Source organism: Neoarius graeffei, chromosome 12 (genome assembly GCF_027579695.1).
Source record: "Neoarius graeffei isolate fNeoGra1 chromosome 12, fNeoGra1.pri, whole genome shotgun sequence".
NCBI lineage: Eukaryota > Metazoa > Chordata > Actinopteri > Siluriformes > Ariidae > Neoarius > Neoarius graeffei.
Genome location: NC_083580.1, coordinates 9,958,473 through 9,980,773, shown reverse-complemented (window position 1 = coordinate 9,980,773; position 22,301 = coordinate 9,958,473). Strand labels below are relative to the sequence as shown.

The 22,301-nt window shown below is 43.0% G+C and overlaps 1 protein-coding gene across 1 annotated transcript in view; it reads left to right on the top strand.

Moving 5' to 3' along the window:
* The first annotated feature begins 8,329 nt into the window (after positions 1–8,329).
* Positions 8,330–22,301, top strand: part of celf4 (CUGBP, Elav-like family member 4) — a 199,623-nt gene continuing 185,651 nt past the window's right edge. The window contains exon 1 of the mRNA XM_060935509.1: positions 8,330–8,620. Coding sequence (XP_060791492.1) covers positions 8,377–8,620 — 244 coding nt within the window. The 5' untranslated portion in view covers positions 8,330–8,376. The remainder of the gene's footprint in view (positions 8,621–22,301) is intronic.

Here is a 22,301-nt window from a genome sequence, read left to right as displayed (position 1 = left end):
TGTGCGGAGTTTGCATGTTCTCCCCGTGTCCACGTGGGTTTCCTCTGGGTGCTCCGGTTTCCCCCACAGTCCAAAGACATGCAGGTTAGGTTAACTGTTGACTCTAAATTGACCGTAGGTGTGAATGTGAGTGTGAATGGTTGTCTGTGTGTCAGCCCTGTGATGACCTGGCGACTTGTCCAGGGTGTACCCCGCCTTTCGCCCGTAGTCAGCTGGGATAGGCTCCAGCTTGCCTGCGACCCTGTAGAACAGGATAAAGCGGCTAGAGATAATGAGATGAGATGAATTTATGGCCACATGGCCCTAAATTCTCCGCTATTGTTTCCTGCTTCACCATGACCCAATTCAAGATACTACGTCATGCATCACGTGGTGGGCTTTCCCTGTTTGAAGGCATTGTGGGATATAAATTTGAAACAGGAGAGAAAAATGGAGGACGCAAGTGTGCGAATGAAACGTGAAAGACCGACTACAGAAATGGAAAGTGAGAACAAAAGATGTTATGTTATATAGGAAGGAAAGGAAACGCAGGACCAAACTAATAAATATCAGCTGTTTCTGTGATCAGCTGTTCCTTTAGCGACAGAACGATGGAACTGTCAGTGCACAGTCAAAGGTAAACCTGCGCATGCGCACACACACACACATGGACTTCCTCTGTCTGCTTGACTGCATGAAGCGAGAGATTTCATGCACATTATTTGCTCGGGAATCCCCTCAAATTAAATAACTTCCCAGCCACAGAATGGCCTGATATTTTGTGAGATATTACCGAAATAAACATACACCACAATGAGCAAATTTCAGAGGGAACTAAATTTCACCGGTTTTATGAAATCGAAAGGCCGTCTAGCTTTAAGATGTCCAATGCATTGGGGGTGTCGTGGCTCAGGTGGATAAGGCGCCATACCATAAATCCGGGGACCTGGGTTCGATTCTGACCCGAGGTCATTTCCCAATCTCTCCCAGTCTCTCTCTCTCCTGCTCATTTCCTGTCTCTACATTGTCCTATCCAATAAAGGTGAGAAAAAGCCCCCCAAAAAAATATCCAATACACTGCATTTTCTATCTGTTGTTGTTGTTTTTTTTAAAGTAAGCATGTTGTGTCACTTATTTCTGTCACATCTCAATTAATACACTAAGGACTACAGGAAGTGCGAAGAGAGTATATGTATGAAGATAAAGAAAGCAAAGGTTGTGAGAGCTATAAATTGTTGGACATTTAATACTCACTTGGACTGAGATCAAACCTCTGAAACTGTGCCGGGGAAGCCAACACAAGCCAGCACACTGCGTTCTGTTCCACTGGGTCATCATATCTGTCCAAAGTAATCTTTGGTGAAAGCAAATGAAACGTAAAATGAGGGCCGTACTGTCAGCAGTTCGTTCCAATCCGACACCAGATTGGTGCTGCTATGCAGGACTTCCTGTAAATGAATCCATTTGCAAAGTTCAAAATGTGAGTGAATACATCTCTTCAAACGAAAGGAACAATCTCTTCAAACATCCGTGAAATTGCTCTTCATTTGCATATTGAAAGTGCACACCCAGTTGCTGACTTGATTGCACTAATTTTATTCTGCGTGCAGTAATGCGGCTTGTTTCTTCTCTCATAAAAGGCTGTCTGGAGCATTATTGTTCTTATTGTTCACATGACATTTGTATCTTAACTTTGCTTGAAATTTCCAAGCTCGCATGACCATCTCTAGCATTCGTAGCCCTAACCACACGCATGCACGCACGTGCTCGGCAGGGGACTTCAGCGTCTCCTGTGCAGCCTGCAATTCTACATCATTATGAGCAGGTGCTCTGAGCTCGACAGCAGTGTGTCATTGTCAGAAAGAAGAACACAAACCCATCAGTGCTCATAAGTGTGGTGGAGAGAAATGCAGCTTGCTTGGGATGTTTGCACATGGATGAGCTTCAAATGACGAAGTCTCAACCTGCAACTGGTGTGGGTGTGTGTGTGTGAACCTCGAGTTATTTTATTTCATCTGGATCTAGTTTGATTGCATCATAATCAATTTGTCTCTCACCTCATATAAAGCACATCCTTCTACACAGTACCACACTAGAGGAACCATTAAAACCCAGATCTGCTACATTTCCGCCATTTTGTAATGAAAGTACGAGTAGGTTTCACGTGACGTCACATCCGCCTCATTAGTTATTCAAAACTTTAGCTGGTGGTCTACCAAAGCTCAGTTGACAAAGCGTTTGTACGGAGAAGGTGCATTGCTCGCATGAAAAAAGCCTTACAGTTGCGCTGTTTTAGGTTGTTCGAATCGATCAAACCGTGAAACTGATAAAAGTTTCTTCAGGGTTTCCCGTGAACTAATAAGAAAGGATGAACAATCGCAGGATTTCACAAAAAGACGTCGAGAAAGGTGGCTTTTGAACCCCTCACTGAAATCGAAGGGAGCCGAATTGAAGCACGCTCGAGTTTGCAGTGATCGCTTGGCGAAAGGTTTGTATTTCCCTCTCAGCTCTGTCTTTAGGGTTTTCCAAGTATTTTTCTTGCTACAGTATGTGTCGTTATTTTACAGTACTTTTTTTTGTCACGAAGTGCTAAAGTCCCCAGCTGTTTCTTTGTTTACTCCTCACAAAGTCCATATGCATGAACGTCACGACAAAATTCTTCCCCAGCCGTACAGTTACAATGCGCCGTGATCACTTCTTCTCCGTCTTGTTTAACTAAGATCCAGGTCTTTAAAGGGGTTTCTGATGATCTTTGTGAAGGATTTAGCTGAGAGATGAGAGCCAACACAAGTGAGAATCAAGCCAACTGTTGTTTGTTTACACTTCAACTTGCAACGCTTTGTTGTAAAGACGCGAACGAAAAGCTTTAAAAAAAATACTTACACGGGCAAAAACAATACAGGATTAATTCGGCAGTGACTTGATACCAAGGTCCTTTACCCAGCCACATACAAAAAGTTGTAAGCCTCCATACTCTTCCACGCGTTCATCTGTTTTGCAGTGTAGAAGGACGTCTGCAACACCAGATAGTTCGAGATTGTATGACAAATCCTTCTTTCCCAGACTGTAGGGGTCGATTCCATTGCACATAGCAATCTTCTGAATATATCTAAAGCGAGCAGTGGCTTCTAGATTACGAGCGAACTCTGATAAATTATCGCTAGTTGTTTGCACTACAGCAGCCGTTTAGACCACCAGCTATTTCACTTCCAGTAAAACCGCTAAGAAAAGTCACGTGACTGAAACCCAGCAATTGGTTGTTTGGTTGTTATTGACTACTTTCATATTACCCATAATGCTTTACGCCTTGGGAGGGTAACCAGGCACTCGGTTTGTTTACTAAGTCAGATAACCTCTGTCATTTCTTTGAATTCACATGGGGAAAAATGACTTTTCCTGATTTAAAGTTTTATAGAATCCCTAAAGAGGCTAAGCATTGAAAAGCGTGGTTAGACAGAATTTGCCGTCAAATTTTACACCGACAGACAACACGCGACTGTGTTCTGCACACTTCAGTGATAGAGTAAAGTCTGATGATCCAAGTTATGAAGTCAACAACCACTCTGTCTTTGTGTTTAGTCATAAAAAGTGTGAAAACCGAAAAACAAGGACAAGTCAAAGAACCGAAAAGGACAACTTTATTGAAGGATCAACTCCCAAAACGAAGCGCAAACGACGCAGTGTAAGTAAACTTATATGTACTTCACCTTTTAGTGTTTATGTAGGGAGATCGAATGTAGTATTTGACCCTGTAGTCCTAACAGCTTCCTCCAACAGCCCAAAGATTGTTGCAATCTGGTCGTGTATGAGCTCGAGGAAAATCAAGTGAAGGAAATCAAAATTGACTTAAACTTCAAAAAGAAATTTGACAGTTCTGCTGTGTTTACAGTACTTACTTGACTGAGTGAAGTCCTTGCTTGTGTTTCCATGCACGAAGCATTTTGTATTTTCTTACAGCTTTCTCGCTGTAACCAGCAGCCAGCAAAAACGATTTCACTGTGGATTCTTCTATGATCAGTGTTGACCTTTCAGAGTTTTTCTGCCAATCTTTTACCTTATGCAGGGAAGTAATTGGGGCGGCACGTTGGTGTAGTGGTTAGCACTGTTGCCTCGCAGCAAGAAGGTGGGTTCTGGGTTCGGGCCTCACAGCCGACGAGGGCCTTTCTGTGTGGAGTTTGCATGTTCTCCCCGTGTCCGCGTGGGTTTCCTCCGGGTGCTCCGGTTTCCCCCACAATCCAAAGACATGCAGGTTAGGCTAATCAGTGGCTCTAAATTAACCGTAGGTGTGAATGTGAGTGTGAATGGTTGTTTGTCTCTATGTGTCAGCCCTGCGACTTGTCCAGGGTGTACCCCGCCTCTCGCCCATAGTCAGCTGGAATAGGCTCCAGCTTGCCTGCGACCCTGTAGAACAAGATAAGCGGTTACAGATAATGGATGAATGGATGTTTTTCCATTGCTGTCAACTGCACTATGATGTTGCCTAAAAGCAAAGTCTGGAAAAGTTAAAGTAAGTTGTATTTATAAAATAGCACTTGATGCAGTACATCGAAGCAGTAGCCTTATATTTTAATAGAAAATGTTTAACATAGGTAGGAACAACAAAACATTACTTCAGTTAAAAAAAAATAAGATCGTCCAATGGACTTACATGGTGCACAAATAATATTTGTCCTTTCATGCTTTCTTTCCGCAATTATGAGTTTCAGTATTGATACTTGTTTCCAAGTTTAGGTTCATTTGCACTTTACTCTTTAAAGAAGACAAGCCTCCGCTTTCATGAATAAGCTGAATGAACCAAGCTGTCATCTGCCATGGTTACAGCTCACTAAGTCAAATTTCCTCATTTTCATGCCTTAGAAAAATGATCTTTGAGAAGTCTCTGTTTGTCTCTTGATAAATCGTCATTACACACATTTAAGTCAAGTTGGAAAGGAGGCCTTAGCGAATAAAATGTTATGAGCTTAAATCCCAGGATTGCCCAAGAGCCACTTTTGGGTCTGTAATTGTGTGGTTGATTGTCAAGTTACATGTCAATCCTGAGACACCAGTGATGCTGACCTTTTGTTCTTCGGACCTGCCTTGATCCATCCTGATGCCCTACGTCTGGCTGGAGTCTCATCACACCTCGCACCTATGATGTGGAGGATGGCCCCGTATGGACAGTTGAAAGACACACTTAGAAGATGGCTCTGGACACTTACAGTTTTGCTGTGATGGCTGAGGACTGCAGTTGTCATGAACAGTTTTGCACTCAAGTCTCCATCAATGACTTCAACAGAATAGACTTCATGCTAAAACTATAATGAATTTCCTGGTGACACACTTTGTGATCATATAGGACATAGTTATCGAAGCAGGTTATTTATAATCATGCTATCTGTCATCAGACCACGAGTTGGCCGAGTGGTTAACGTGTCCGCCTCTCAACCAGGAGATCGCAAGTTCTAATCACGGTTGGGTCATACCAAAGACCATCATAAAAATGGTACCTGCTCTTGTCTGGAAAGGCATACTGCAATACAGGACTAGCCCCCCACTGTAACCCTAGCTGTATAGGCGAGAGGTCGAGGGCTATGAAAACAGAGATTGACACCGTACCCATATGCCTTAAAGAGCTGGTTAGTACTGGGAAAAAGACAGCCTGGGAAGACCAGATTCTGCCGTGAGAGGAACTTTGACTTGACTAGACTATCTGTTGTCAGATGAGGATGAGCTCCCGTTTGAGTCTGGTTCCTCTTGAGGTTTCTTCCTCATGTTATCTCAAGGAGTTTTTCCTTGCCACTGTCACCACAGGCTTGTTCATAGGGATAAATAAATTTATTAGGGATAAAATTAGTTCATTTTTAAAAAGTCTTTAGTGTTCTGTAAAGCTGCTGTCCAACAATAGTGCTATTAAAAGCACTATACAAATAAACTGAATTGACTTGCTTGAGATGTATGACTTTGGAGGAAGTGTTCTGCCAAATGAAAATAAATAATAATAAATTTACATATATAGAGCATCTCAGGGCGGCACGGTGGTGTAGTGGTTAGCGCTGTCGCCTCACAGCAAGAAGGTCCGGGTTCGGGCCCCGTGGCCGGCGAGGGCCTTTCTGTGCGGAGTTTGCATGTTCTTCCCGTGTCCGCGTGGGTTTCCTCCAGGTGCTCCGGTTTCCCCCACAGTCCAAAGATATGCAGGTTAGGTTAACTGGTGACTCTAAATTGACCGTAGGTGTGAATGTGAGTGTGAATGGTTGTCTGTGTCTATGTGTCAGCCCTGTGATGACCTGGCGACTTGTCCAGGGTGTACCCCGCCTTTCGCCCGTAGTCAGCTGGGATAGACTCCAGCTTGCCTGCGACCCTGTAGAACAGGATAAAGCGGCTAGAGATAATGAGATGAGACGAGATGAGAGCATCTCATTTTTTTTTTTTTGGGGGGGGGCAGAGGATGGGATGGGATAGGATGGGATAGGATGGAATGGAATGGGGTGGCAGTGTGTTGGTGCTAAATGAACGAGTTTATAATGACATTACTGCTTTGGCTTCATAGCCACTCTATAATCCTCCAGCTCAGGGGATTTGGGTAAAGTACCAAAGCTAAAATGATTTGCATCTACATAAGAAACTGTAGCTATGAGTCATTTGGTCTGCGTGGATTATAGGAGTTGCCCCAGCTGCCCCACCATGTAGCCCCGCCCCTTTGTCCTGTTTGACCTCGTCATGAACACGCCCCTCTTCTCAGCTTTTGAGAAGCCAGAAAATCGAACACTTCTACTAGAGTCCAGTCTGAATAATAAATAAACTTTGTTGAACTGAATGAACACTTGTGTCATGTTGGTAATATGAAAAAAAAAAAAAAACCTCAGTATGAACATAAAGAAGAAAGAAACATGATTTCTGAAAATGTTCTTTCTGAGCGGCTTCCACTTTACAAAATGGCTTCACTGTGTCCATTTTTCTTTGGCAACAGCTTCTTTCTCAGATCTAACTACAGCCTACTTCTGTTGGTTAAAAAAAGAAGAAGAAGAAGAAGAGGAAGAGAAGAGGAAGAAGCATACTAATGTGGCTGCACAGAGGCGCGCGCGACAATCTACTGCTCTTCCGGTCTACAAACTGCGCTGCTTGTGCGCGAGCTGCTCTTGCGCGTGCAGAGGAACTCGCGCACTTCTTCTACTTCCTCTTCCGAAACAGCACGAGTGTGTGTGTGTGTGTGTGTGTGTAGACGGGGATGTATCCACAAATAAATCTTTATTCTGTGTATAAATCAGACGTGCGTTTTTAATTAGTCATATTTAACAACAACTACAAGAGTTGCTCTCTGCGTTCCCGCCATTTTTTTTTCAGCACCAGACGCTGTCCGCGCGCCTCATCACGGCGCTCGAGCGCCTGTTACTCTGACCAAACACTTCCTGACACACAAACAACAACAACAACAACAACATGTAAACTAAAGCTTAGGGCTGGATATGAAAGTGATCAGTTACACCTGTGTAAACAAATAACTGCGATGTTTAATCCTTTGTTAAAATGTGGTTGTTGTTTTTTCTTAATTTAACAAAGAAACATTTCGTCCTGCCTCAAAAACAAACCGGTTTGCTAACATCTAATCTAATCTAATCTAATCTAATCTAATCTAATCTAATCTAATCGCCTTCCTTTACGGGACACCATACAAAGAACTCTACAAACGGTGATATTTTACTTCATTTATAGTACCTCTCCCCTGGCGGAATGGACCATTTTAAGTATGGGGGGGGGGGAGACGTGAGACAAACTCATCCAGTAATTTATGTATAAAACCGTATCTCGAGATAGGAATTGATATGAAATTATACTCCTCCCTAATTGTTAGGACAATATTTAATACAGTAGTTTGTGATTTCGGATGGGCGCTGAGTTTCTTATAAACACTCAGAGTTGTCCCCTACTCCTTTACTGGATTTGGTACAGCCCTGTACGTTTAAACCGAGAGGACACCCGTGGCGACTTCCCGATGCAAAAAAAAAAAAAAAATTAAATAAATAAGTAAATAAATAAATAATAAAAGAGTAGCTAGAAGCATAGGCGAAGAGGAACGGAGGTGTAAATACAAAGCGAAAGCCCTCTCTCTCTCTCTCTCTCTCTCTCTCTGCAATTTATTTTTTTATTTTTTTTATTTTATTATTATTATTATTTTTTTTTATGAAATGAACGACTGAACATATTACTACAGGGGACGCGCATTTGCGCCGGGAACGCGCTTCTCAGATCTCACTCATTCCACGTTCCATGTTTATACGCGCGTGTAAATATTTGCCCACGACTGCGAGTGTAGATCGGGAGCTGCGCGTGCCATCCCGAGACCGTCTCACGCACTTCGGAGGACCAGCCGCTGACTTGCCGCCGCCGCCGCTGCTGATCAACGGGTCGCCGTCGACGATGACAACTTTAGCGAACGGGCAGGCGGACGGCGCGGCGAACGGGCTCGTGAACGGAATAAGCCACGGTCACGGCGCGCCGGGCTGCGCCACCATTCCCATGAAGGACCATGACGCCATCAAGCTGTTTGTCGGCCAGATCCCGCGCAACCTGGACGAGAAGGACCTGCGGCCGCTCTTCGAGGAGTTCGGCAAGATCTACGAGCTCACCGTGCTGAAGGACCGATTCACGGGCATGCACAAAGGTAGGGGGACTCGAACCCGGGTTCGGGCTTGTGGCGCGCGCTCGTTACGGAAACAGGGTATGATGGATTATTAACGCAGAGGCTGATATTACAACATGGCAAGTTTTTTTTTTCTTTCTTCCTATGGTGAAAAAAAATAAAGTCCCAAAAAAATTTATTTATTTATTTATTTATTTATTTATTTTCAACCAGTGCATTTCCTGTGCGCATTATTACTACAGCATTTGTTTCATTTTTTTTTTTTTTTTTTATTACAGGAAACAGCATGTGCTTGGATCTTCACTGTTGTGGATGCAAATGCAAAAGGATGGCCGGTTCTGGCTGTACGAGCCTGTGTGTGTGTGTGTGTGTGTGTGTGTGCATCACGACAAAAGGTCGGCCCCGTATTTAGCACGCTCGAGACGGCTTCAGTGTTTGACATTTTCACTGACAGCACGACAGACTTTTATAGTTGAATAATTCAGCATTATTACTCCACATAAAATGCAGGTTCGACTTGGAACCACTTGGAAAATGAAGTGGTTTTGGTGGTCCCAAGCACCCAAGTGAGCTCCAGAAAACAGGAGGTGATTTTGGAGGTTAACTCTTAAACGAATCCATAAAGAACCACTGAAGAACCCGTTCTCGAAGGGTGCACTTATTAAAATCAGATGCACGCTTTTTAACAGAAGGATTTCAAGAGGTGCGCTTTTAGAAAAATTCTAATTCGCTGGTGTTCCTGTCGGAGAACCTTTAAAGGTACGAAAGAGTGTTTCGGTATCAGGAAAGCTTCCAAGTAAAACCATGTAACCAAGAGGTGAAATAAATCTTGATTGTTTGATGAATCTTTAAAGAACCTAAAATAATGTGGGATTTTTTAATTAATTATTTTTTTTTTATGAGTCGTTAGGACGTCATGTTCTTTTTTTTTGTTGGTGGTGGTGGGTTTTTTTTAACAGCACGTTCACTGCTGAAGATTTCATTGAACTAAAAATGAATCGAGTTGCTCATTCGATACTATTTCTCCATTAACAAGCTTCTTCTGCATGCTTTGTTTCCTGTGGTGCACCAGTTGATCTCTCGGACAGGATCGCACATCCCTGCGTTTGCACTCTGTGACACCACCAGCTTGTTTGTGCAGAGCCTTAATTATCTCCAGCGCAGGAAACCCGCGGTGCAATCGGGAAGATGAATTCTGAAAAAAAATAAAAATTTTTAAATACGTGCCGTCTCGTGGGCACCAGGGGATCTCCACTGAACCTCATCCCCAGGGTGCCATTATTTCCCAGTTCCGTCTAATTGATCTGCTTCACCCCGGAGGACACTGCCTGACTTGGGGCTCGTATCGTATTCGTATCTAATAGAGCCATCCATCCCCAGGAGAGCGGGGACAACATCCTGTCCTATGCTAAACAAAGAGTGCTGGGTAATGATATTGTTAAATATATGAAGCAGCAGAACAAATGGTTCTGAGCAGAGGGAGTGGAGATGGTGACGGAGGCGGAGGGGAGAGCTTATCTTTTATTAATACGGCAGCTGTAGTAGTGACTCCCAGTCCGGCGGTTAATCATGTTGGCCTTGAACTATGTGTGTCCACATGGGCTGATCCTTCCAGTAGAAGTGACTCCTTCCAGGCGTTTACGGCCTTCGCTAAGTCTCAGCCAATGCTTGTTCATTAACAAGCGTTTGTACTTTTATTCTCTCACAGATCTCTTCTGATTTATCATCCGTGCTTTTCTTTTTTTATGCCATGTTTACAACACAGGGTGTGAAATGACAATCTGTGTGCATACAGTATTCTGTTTAGCCTGTCCATCATTTACACTCGGGCATGTTTCAAATACCTATCTGGACGGCCTAGAGTTGTTAGAGTAATTGACTAGAACGTTGCCAGCCATTATAATATTCATCGTATTCGGCTCGGCTTCGATCTTGCCCTAAAGCCACCGTAGACGTTCCGTATCCTGTGTATGAGTTGTTGATCCGGCAGCCCAGTCAGCTGTTTCAGGAAATTTTCGCTTTCTGTTTGCGTTATGCTGGAGTGGCCTGGACTTTAAAATATGATCCTATTGCTCGGGGTTTATATGCTAATGTAATAGTCCATCCATCTACGAGAAGGTATAAATGCACCTGCTCATCCTGTGATGAAGGATGCAGACCCTCCTCCATGCTAAACAGATAGTTGTTACCCATATGCTGGGTAATGACAGTATTAAATGTAAGTAGCGGAGAAAGCGGGGGTGGTGGTAAAGCGAAAGGGGGGAGCTTATGTTTTATTAATAGTGCAAATGTAGTAGTGACTCCCAGTCTGATGGTTAATCACGAGCGACTTCGCAAACTAGACTGATTCTCGGGTGTATGGCATTCCTAGACGTTCCTGATTTTTATGAAGCGCTGACGTCACTAATTTTCTACAACCTGTTGGGTTTCTGGATCCACACAAGAGCACTATCTGTATCTATAGCTGTAATCAGATTAAAACGTGAAGCGGGTGTGGCTTAAACCAGATGTTTTTTGTTTTGTTTTTTAAACAGAAATGGACTCATAAACCTAGTCATTAATTCTGTTTATCCGTGACACAGTTCAATGAATTTAGTTTCTCAGAGTGTGTAAACAAGTTAGTATCCTAATTTCTAATTTACCACCATGACCCTGACCAGGCCGTTACTAAGGATGAGTGAACGTTGTAAAAGCGTCATTCATGTTCCTGTTCATCAACGTCATCTTTCGTTGTCACTCACAATTCATATCTGACCCACGAACGTCAAATCAGTCTGCTCAGCCACAATAGTCTGAACCAGATGCTGCCTGGTACAAAAGATACAAAATAATAAACAAACAAACAGTGTGCCGTCTATTTGTATTTACATCTATTTCCAATACGTTCTCTGAGTAATGGATTCGTTTTCAGCTTGCGTACTTGTGATTCCAGCATTTGATTATTTTTCTTTGCTTGTAATGAACTTCATCCGTCCCCTTCTTGAGAAATCACGACTCCTCCACCGCCGCCAAGCTCTCGTCTTCTTCCTACCACATTCCCTCCTCCAACGTTCTGCGTCTCTCTGCCTTTCTTTCATCCCCTTCTCCGCATCCATCACCCATTCGTACGCTCGAAGGCATCCTTTCCTGTCTTTGCGCACTCCGTCAGCCGTCTTAACATTTTGAAGTTAAGAATTGCATTCTGAGAGTCTGGGTCTGTGAGTGAACGAGCTCGCGATCCCTGTAAACCTGTAAACAGCAGCCGGGTAATGGAAATGGCACAACCTCAAGATAAATACACTTTTTTTTTTCCAACGGCTAAATGGCAAATATTAGCCTCTTGGAAATGGCTGCTCCTTGCAGGAGACGATCACTCAGATTCGTTTGTTGACAGGACAAGGTGAAGTCGCGTCTTGCCCAAAAAAAACCCAACAACAACAACCTTGTACTTGATGATGGGGCATTTAATTGATTTGAAGGCAATTCAAGTTGTGTTTTTAAATCAGTTGCAGAACCGTAAACGAGTGGAAGAGCAAATCGTTGTGTGTTGTGCTGTAAGCAATGAGCTGCCCTTGCAAAAAGTAGAGCATTTGAAGCTGCGACGTAGAGCGTGGGTGGTAAGGGACTATGTTGGATGCCATAATAAAACATGTAAGAGGAGAAGCTTTCCATTTCACACTGCATTGCTAAATTCACAAAGTCTATTTTCGCTCATCGTTATGCGCGTACTTTGGGTCTATTTTTGCACACGAGCCTGACGGCCATGCGAGGATTTGAAGGCTTTTTTTAAATAACAAAACTAGCCGTGATATCTCCTCTGTACACCAGTCCTCTAGCTATTAGGGCAAAGGGGCTTTAATGTCAGAGAGGAAGAGTGATGTAGAGGAAATCCTGGATTTATTAGAAATAGAAGGTGAAGGGTGGAGAAAGCAGGGCACATAAAGCAGCTTAGATTTATGAAGAGAAGAAAGTGAAATATGGGTAATGGACGCACTGAGAGAGGTAAAAACAGAAAGGTTAAGTGCCGGGTGGAGGATGAGATGGATGGATGGATGGATGGATGGAATGAGGTAAACTAGGCTCTCATTCATAGCACAAGCCAAAAAAAAAAAAAAACGTGATGGGTTCAAGTTCGGTAAGCAAATCTCAAAGCAATAAAGAGAGAGAGAGAGAGATGTAGGTGCCGGAGTAGAGTTGAAGAGGACAACGCGTCCATTCTCCAGCGATTTCATTTGGCAGCTTGGCGTGACTCAGCACTGCTAATAGAGTGCATTTGTCCTGGTCACCGGCAGGTGCAGAGAACACCAAATATTCTGCCTGGACCCCTTTTAGTACACAGCTCAGTCCAGAACAGTCTCTCCCCAGTGCATGCTGGGACGGCAGCTCAAAGAGAGTCTGACTGCCTGGCTCCCTTGTGACTCGGCTAGCTCACTTTTTAACCAGCCCGAGGCTTTGCGATGTGTGTTTTTGAACAGCGTAGACCCACATACCATAGATTGTCTGTCTGTATTTGGTCTTTTTCATGAATACAGATTCGAAAACGGATGAGCAAATCATTGAAAAATGCAATCGAGGCGATGAAAACGCAAGGAACGATGTGCTACGCATTCATTACAGGACGAAATTCCGATTTATAAATAAAGTTCATTAGAGGCTGGATTTTCACCGAGACATTTGGTTGTCCTTGGTAGAAAGGGAGGGAGAAGAGAGGGCTTGGGCTTTTTTTTTTTTTTCCCTCCTGCAGCATGGTGTTAATTCAGCTTGCATTCTGGCTACAGGATTTCACTGCTCTTGCATCATCTGCGCACACAGCGCTTCTCTTTTTTTCACTTTCGGATCTGTGGATACGCTCCTCCTCGCCCTTCCCAAATCCTCCCCTCTCTCACTTTCTCTCTCTCTCTCTCTCTCTCTCTCTGTCCAGGCTGCTCTTCGACAACAATACCACATGATCAATGCTGAGCGTTTTGTTTACGACGGAGGCAACATGTGTCACTGCGGAGGTCGTGCCTGGCCACGGTGCTCCTTCCCACCTGCCTCTTGACACGAAGTACCGAGAGATAAATAAGCAGCACCCCATGATCACATATGTAAATACGTCGAGACGAGCCCATTTTTCAGCCAGACTGTAGGCAAGGTGGCAGCGCAGCTATTGTCCATTATTATTGGAGGGGATTGCCGCAGGGGTTGGCCATCAGGCGGAGAGATAGTTACTCACCCTGAGCGATGACTAGGTGATGGCAGAGATGGGAAGAGCGAAGAGCTGGGAGGGAAAAAGCAGAGAGACAAGAGCTGAGCTGCCTGCCGGTGCTGACCTTCGCATGGCCCTTATTAAATACTGCAGCCCAAGAGTAAAAACTGAACTGGGTCAGGACAAAACCATTCCCTCTTACCTTCAGGGCACTGACCTGGAAGTGCTATTTAAAAAAAAAAAGAAGTAATTCCCATTTTTGTCCCCTTTTTGACTGCATACAGAGGTGTTGGATTAAGCATGTGCAGCACTTAATCCAACACGTCTTGATATCCGTTAAACCCTTTTCAGGAAATTACCGTCGCTCTCGCTGTCAAGAAAAGTGGGTCAGCCCATGTCGAAGTAATACCTTAAAGAGAATTTGAAAAGAGGTCGAGGGAAAATAATTGACCAGGAAGTAACGTCGTATTTGTACGAACGCCGATTAGGAATTTTCATCTGCTTAAGTCAGAGTTACTTTTCAGTACTTTCAAACGGGGAAGAAAAAAAAAAAACAACAACAAAAAAAAACATGCAAAGCACTGCATTGCAGAAATCCACACTGTAGGAATTCCTGAAATCCCTTCACGGTGAAAGATTTATGTTTCACTTAGCGACCGTGTTGTGTGCTCATTTATTCCAAATCGGAAAAAAAAGAGATAGAGCAAAGCCAGACTAAGCTGGGTCCTGTTATAAAAGTTTTAGCACTCTGTGCTCGGTGAAAAAGATGACACTGAAGATCTCTGTCATTTCTTCTCTTCTCTTCTCTTCTTTCTCAGACCACGTACTCGCCGTATCACCATTTTGATTCAATCCTGGCTGTGTTCCGGCAGTGGGACAAACACATTCTGGGAAATAAATAGCTTGCTTTCAGAGCTGTTGCTTGTTAAATATTTAAGTGTCTATGACATGAGGCGTGTGCGATTAGAAGATGAGCTGTCAGTGTGTAAAATACAGAGAACTCAGTGCATCATCTCGATTTGGTCTTGTTTCAACTCCTCACTTTGGACAGCATGGAGTTGTTGGTGTAATTGAGTCGATCTGATATGAAATTCAGAGAATTAAGCGAGACGCTTTGGATCGTGCCCCTGAAGCTGCTGTAGATGTTCAGGATTCGAGAGCGATTTGTTTATTCAGCAATCCAGGCAGCTGTTTAGGAAGGATCGTTTTCATGACTGATAATCTAATCATCTAATCTAATCTCATTTCATCTCATCCATAGTGGTCCACGCGTTTATTTATCACTCATTTAACACAATACTAGCTTCATAACTGTATTGTTTTCCATTCAGATCCTGGAAAATATGATTTACCTTTCAATAAATGGTTCTGGTGATGGGTTTTGTGATCCGGCGTTACAGCTTGTCGCGACGGTTTCCATGGCAGATTGAGATGCTTTGCCCGATACAGAATGTCTGCACAACCAACCAGATGTATTATGAGCAGAAACAATGTTTACTTTTCACAACTGCGGTAATCTGTTTGTGGTGACAACATCAGTGCCAGTCTATTTTGGGCACATCGGACACTTCATGCCCATCACCAGCACGGAACATAACACCAGCTGCGACTTAAATAAAATGGAACCATAAATGGATAATAATTCACTTCATCTTTGCATAAAGTTATGTCTCCAAGGTTGCCATGTTGTTCTTCGTGAAATGCCTTTTTTCGCTAGAATTTAAACCATCGCCTTTAAAGAGAAGCACTTGCCTTGAAGCCCAAATACAAACGTGAACAAATCTTGTTTCATGGAACAATATGGCTTCCCCCTGTCATTATTCAACAGCTTGTAAAATAGCACTTGATCCAGCGCATCATAACTCGATGTAGCGATTGAGGTCATGACGTCATCATGTGTACGCAGGATGTAGGCTGTTCGATCACGCTTTTTTAATTCGCTAAAAAAATTAATGATGGTTAAGTCGATAAAGAAAATGTGCCCATGGTTCGAAGGATAAGCTTACCAAGTATTCATGTGCTATGTTGGAAGATGAATACTCTTCCAACGTCCTCTGTCTGTTCTTGGATTTTAAAGAGATGATATGATGCGATGAGTTTCATTTTGGATAAGTATTAAACATATTCACGAGTGGGTGAAGCGAACAAGTGAAAATATTTTTCAACACCAGAAGATACACTTCATATCTTCGCGCCACCGTGTAATGTTCTTTATATTATATGGACACATCTACAAAAAAAAAAAATGCGCAGGTTAATCAAAACAATTTTAATTTTGAACCAGTTCGCCATTTTGACAACATGCATCTATCTAGTCAGCAGGAAAACACGTCATCGGAGTGAAATATCAGAAAATATTATACAATTATGTATACAGGACACTTTTTCGATGGAATAAAAATGTGTTCTATTTCCTTCTGGCAGGTTTCATTCATTTGGTTCGATAACATGCAACATTGTTAGCATATCGCTTATCCTACGTGTATTACGTCACTCTACCCAATGGAGAATGAGCGTTGAATATGGTTTACGATATTGCATGGTTGTCAAGACAACATGACGTCGCACGTCGGAGACGTAAAACTTCCGCACTAGCGAGCGACTGGGACAATTTGTAAACAGACATGGCTGCCAGGTTTGCTTCATTAAATACAGAAGATTTTGAGAGAATTTTGAAAGAGAAAGATTCCATTCAGCTACTCGTTTTCGACTCGTTCAATATCATGCTCGCTGAATGGAATATATCTGATATACCACTCAATGCTAGACAGTATTATTTAAATATGTCACTCAGATCCGGGATGCATTTCATATGAAAAATGCCAGTTTTTCAACACGAGAAGATAAACTTCATATCTTCAAGCCAGCATGTGATTTGCTTTTTATTAAATAGACACATTCACAAACAAAAAGTACCCAAATTTATCAAAACAATTCATCGATTTGTTCATCAACTCTCACCTATGGTCATGAGCTTTGGGTAATGACCGAAAGAACAAGATCGCGGATACAAGCGGCTGAAATGAGTTTCCTTCGCAGGGTGGCTGGGCGCTCCCTTAGAGATAGGGTGAGAAGCACAGTCACTCGGGAGGAGCTCGGAGTAGAGCCGCTGCTCCTCCACATCGAGAGGAATCAGCTGAGGTGGCTCGGGCATCTTTTTCGGATGCCTCCTGGACGCCTCCCTGGGGAGGTGTTCCAGGCATGTCCCCCCGGGAGGAGGCCCCGGGGAAGACCCAGGACACGCTGGAGGGACTAATGCCGCTTTTCCACTACCAACGCGGCTGAGTTGGGCTGAGCCGTGCCGTGCTGAGTTGGGCTGAGTTGAGCTGAGTGGGGCTGTTGGAGTTGCATTTCGACTACAACCGCGCTGAACCGTGCTGGCTGGAAGTGGGTGGACACATTGGGTGGAGTTAGCGAAAGTGGGTGGACGTCAGGTGATGTCGTTAGGCGGCGCAAACAGTGACATCAGTGACCTTTTAAGCGGTAGTCTCACAACCCGGAGAGTAAACAAACATGGAGGACATGGAGTCGTTAGTGTTGCTGGTCTTGGTGCTGTGGCTTGTTGTCGCCGACAACGCCAACAGGTACTGGCAAGAGCGTATAGATGAGGCGAGGCGCATAAGGCTTCATAATTCTCGTAATTCTTCTTCTTCCGGGTTTACGGTGTTTACAGATCCCAGCGTGCTCGCGGGGCGTGTGTGGGCGTGTGAGGACACTCCTCCTCACCAATCAGTGCACAGGGGAGTGTCTCCTCACGCCCCTAGCCTCACTCAGCTCAGTTTGGCTCGCTTCAACCCTACTCCAAAACCGTGCGAGTTTTGGAGGCTGAGCAGGGCTGAAGCGAGCTGAGTCGTGCTGTTCTTAGATAGTCGAAACACGAGCCGTGTCGGGCTGAAGTGAGCTGAAGCGAGCTGAAGTGAGCTGAAAAAGGGTAGTGGAAAAGGGCCATATGTCTCTCGGCTGGCCTGGGAACGCCTCGGTGTTCTTCCCAAGGAGCTGGCCGAGGTGTCTGGGGAAAGGGAAGTTTGGGCTTCCATGCTTAGACTGCTGCCTCCGCGACCCGGTCCCGGATAAAGCGGAAGAAGACGAGACGAGACGAATTCATCGATTTCCTCATGAGTGTGGAGATTTATGTCATGGTTTTGGTTCTCCATGTCCTCGTATGAAAAATACAAGCAGCGTGTTTCCCAGTAAAACATAAGTGTCGATGAAAAAATTTCAACAATTACATCGAATCATTAGAGAGTGGCACTGGACTTAATGCTGCTTCTTAATCGAAGCAAACTCCAACACACAACATTATGCATAGCACTGAATACTGATGTTCATAAACTTGATTAACTCCTCACTATATCTGCGTAACTCCACTCTGAATACGGCCCTAAGAAAACGCCTGTAAATGTCAGCGTCTTGACCGTTTGCTTTTGTAGCATTTTCAAAATGCGCTGTCCATCTGAGTCAGCATCATCCCCTGGACTACAAGCGAGAACATGCAGGTATATGTGCTTCACCATCTTATCCTAATCTTTGTGTTACATCACGTCAGGGAAGCCGAGTCCAGATCGTTTTCACTGCGAGAACTGATTTAAGGTGAACAGCATTTTAATTACACTTTGGTGGAGAGGAAAGAATGTAACAGGGGAGGCTTTTAAAGCTGTGTTATAGGTAATCCACTTTGTTTAGTTTTTACTGTTTAGGGATGCCGAGCAATGGGATACACTGATCTATAGCAATATTCTTTCGTTCAGGGAAGGAACTCACACTCAGACACAATTCTCTCTCCTCTCTACACTTGGTGTGAAAACAAACAGGAAGACGATATTGCATTGGGTACGTGTGGAGGAAGGAGTCAATGTTTGCCACCTCAGTGAACATGTTAGATTTACACCAGTGCTGAGTGGCATTTCATGCTGCCGCCTCTTGCACAGATCAATGCTGAGTAGGTCACCGAGAGTACACGGCCATACTCAGTGGTACAGCACGTGCACTGCTGATGGTTAGAATCTCGACTTACTTTTGAGTATGAAAATGTACCTTTGTATTTAGGTTTGCAATTTATTACCTCCGTCAACTTTGTTGGAGGAAGTTATGTTTTCGCCTTCATTTGTTTGTCGGTTTTAACAACTAAAAACATTGCACGATTGTTGCTGGAACGTTCATAAACGTTTGTATTTAATTACGTTTTCGCCTCCATTTGTTTGTCTGTTCCCAACGTAACTCAAAAAGTAGTGAAGAGATTTTGATGGAATTTGGAGGAAAGGTGAGCCATGGGCCGAGGAACAAGTGCATCTTGATGCAAATCCATGCATGTATGCAGATCCAGGATTTTGTTTGCCGGTTCCCAATGTAACTCAAAAAGTAATGAATGGATTTTGATGAAATTTGGAGGAAAGGTGGGCCATGGGCCAAGGAACAATTGCTGAGATTTTGATGCAAATCCAGATACATGTGTGCATCCACGATCCAGATATGTATGCAGCTCAAGGATTTTGTTTTTCTTTTCCCAACGTAACTCAAAAAGTCTTCTTCTTCTTCACCCATCCAGAATATTCTGGATTCAGAGTTTCTTGGCTAAGTAAGTCCAGCCAGCTAGGCACTCCTCTTGGTCATGAACAATTTAGAGTAGCCAGTTAGCCTAACTGCATGTCTTTGGGGGAAACCGGAGCACCCAGAGGAAATCCATGTAGACACAGGAAGAACATGCAAACTCCACACAGAAAGGCCCCCATTGGCTGCTGGGCTTGAACCCAGAACCTTGAGGCAACAGTGCAAGCCACTACACCACTGTGCCGCCCAACTCAAAAAGTAGTGAACAGATTTTGATGAAATTTGGCGGAACTGTGAGCCATGGGCCAAGGAACAATTAGTTACATTTTGATGCAAATCCAGATATGTATACGGATCCAGGATTTTGTTTCTCTTTTCCCAACGTAACTCAAAAAGTAGTGAATGGATTTTGATGAAATTTGGTGGAATGGTGGGCCATGGGCCAAGGAACAAGTCTTAAGACTTTTAATGCAAATTTGGATATGTGTGTGGCTCCACGATCCAGCTATGTATGTGGATCAAGGATTTTGTTTGTCTTTTCCCAGTGTAACTCAAAGTCTTCTTCTTCTTCTTTGCCTGTCCAGTGTGTTCTGAGTTGGGTCCCTTTCCAAGGGTTTCTTGGCTAAGTAAGTCCAGCCAGCTAGCCACTCCTCTGCTGTACTGCTTTTGGTCATGGACAATTTAGAGTAGCCAATTAGCCTAACTGCATATCTTTGGACTGCGGGGGAAACCAGAGCACTCACACGCAGACATGGGGAGAACATGCAATCTCTACACAGAAAGGCCCCCATCGGTCACTGGGCTCCAACCCAGAACCTTCTTACTGTGAGGCGACAGTGTTAACCACTACACCACCATGCCGCCCAACTCAAAAAGTAGTGAACGGATTTGGATGAAAGTTGGTGGAAAGCTTTAGTATTTTCCTAGGATCAAGTGATTTGATTTTGATGTTGATAATATATGGAATCAATTTTGTACCAAAATGTTCATACAATACTTTTGAAATATCAAACAAAAACGACAAATCAAAATACAAAAAAAGAAAAAAAGTCAATTTTTGTAAACTGGCAAACAAATTATTCGTGTAATCGTGCAAAATATCAGTCTATTACTCTTCAGAAACCTTTTATTTTTGTTCCGCGTCTTTCTCAGTTTTGCTTGACGTAATTTATTTTGGTTGCGATTCCAGCTTTCTCGTTTGCGCTCCCTGACTTTTTGCTTGCAGTTTTGGCACAAACTTCACGTGTGGGTGGGCTGTCCAGGAATGCATTCCCATTGGCTAACTTGTGTTTGACTGACAGCTACGCTCAGCCATTCCCCCGGAGGCTGTTGCGGCCATTTCCTACTCGGATTCTGGCGGACTGTTTGACGAGTGACCGATCCATTGACGGTAAACAAGGATCGAGTGGACTTCAGTGGCGACTATGATATTGAATTTACACTTTGTTGAATTAATTCAGTATCATAGTCGCCACTGAAGTCCACTCGATCCTTGTTTACCGTCAATGGATCGGTCACTCGTCAAACAGTCCGCCAAAATCCGAGTAGGAAATGGCCGCAACAGCCTCCGGGGGAATGGCTGAGTGTAGCTGTCAGTCAAACACAAGTTATCCAATGGGAATGCATTCCTGGACAGCCCACCCACACGTCAAGTTTGTGCCAAAACTGCAAGCAAAAAGTCAGGGAGCGCAAACGAAAAAGCTGGAATCGCAACCAAAATAAATTACGTCAAACAAAACTGAGAAAGACGCGGAACAAAAATAAAAGGTTTCTGAAGAGTAATAGACTGATATTTTGCACGATTACATGAATAATTTGTTTGCCAGTCTAAAAAAATTGACTTTTTTTTCTTTTTTTGTATTTTGATTTGTCGTTTTTGTTTGATATTTCAAAAGTATTGTCTGAACATTTTGGCACAAAATTGATTCCATAGATAATACACGACTTGGCGGAAGTATACACTCTACTGAGTGCCCTTCTAGTTAAACAATGAAATTACAGGAGGGCATAATATGATCATCAGCTGTGCAGCCAGGAAGTGCTTGCTGGCAGTGGCAATTGGAAAAATTCGACTAGATGGTGGATTTTATGGTGGATAATTAGTTGTTTTTCTTTTTTTTTTAAATGTTATTCTGTTGCTGAAGAAAATGTTTGAACACATCTGCGAGATTACCAGTACAGGAAAAAACAGCCTATTTAATTACTTTTGAATTATCACCACCATTAATAATATTTAATAATACATTAAGGGCATGTAACGATTCACCTAAATCACAACTCGATTTCATTGACAATATTGGGTACATGATTTGATTTTCCCATGATATTTTTAGGGGAAAAAAGTCAATGAAGCAAATTTTATTATCAAAAAATTGCAACATTTATTTTCCTGTTCTTTATCAACTTAAATATTCATTTTGTTTAATTTTCTTAATAACCAAAAATAATTATTTACCCACATTTGTAAAGGCTGGAGTAAAAAAGAGCTTATTATACTAAAATATTCATTTTATTAAAAAAAAAGTTCATAACAAGTAGGCATAAATAAACATTTATGAACATTTCTACTTCCTCCATTTGTTTCTCTTTTCTTTAGTTTTCGGTAGTCTGTATAAAGAGAGCTCAGATTTCTTGTTAAATTTCTTTGAACAATCAATCACACAACAGCTCTTTCTCATTTTCCCTCCGCTATCCAAGCAATGCAGATACAGCTAGGAAAAACTCCGGGATTACATAGCCTGATAGTGATCGTGATTAATTTTTTATTTCATCAATTCGAATCGTTCTAAATTTGTATTGGGATTTATCGTTGCATGATATATCATTACATGCCTAGTGTTAGAGCTGAAACTTCATTGGAAACCTATGTAATATTTTTAGGTCAAAATTTGTGCCCTTTGTTTTATCCTTCATAACATTACATTACATTAATGGCATTGAGCAGACACTCTTATCCAGAGCTACGTCCAACATACCCAGAGCAGCCCA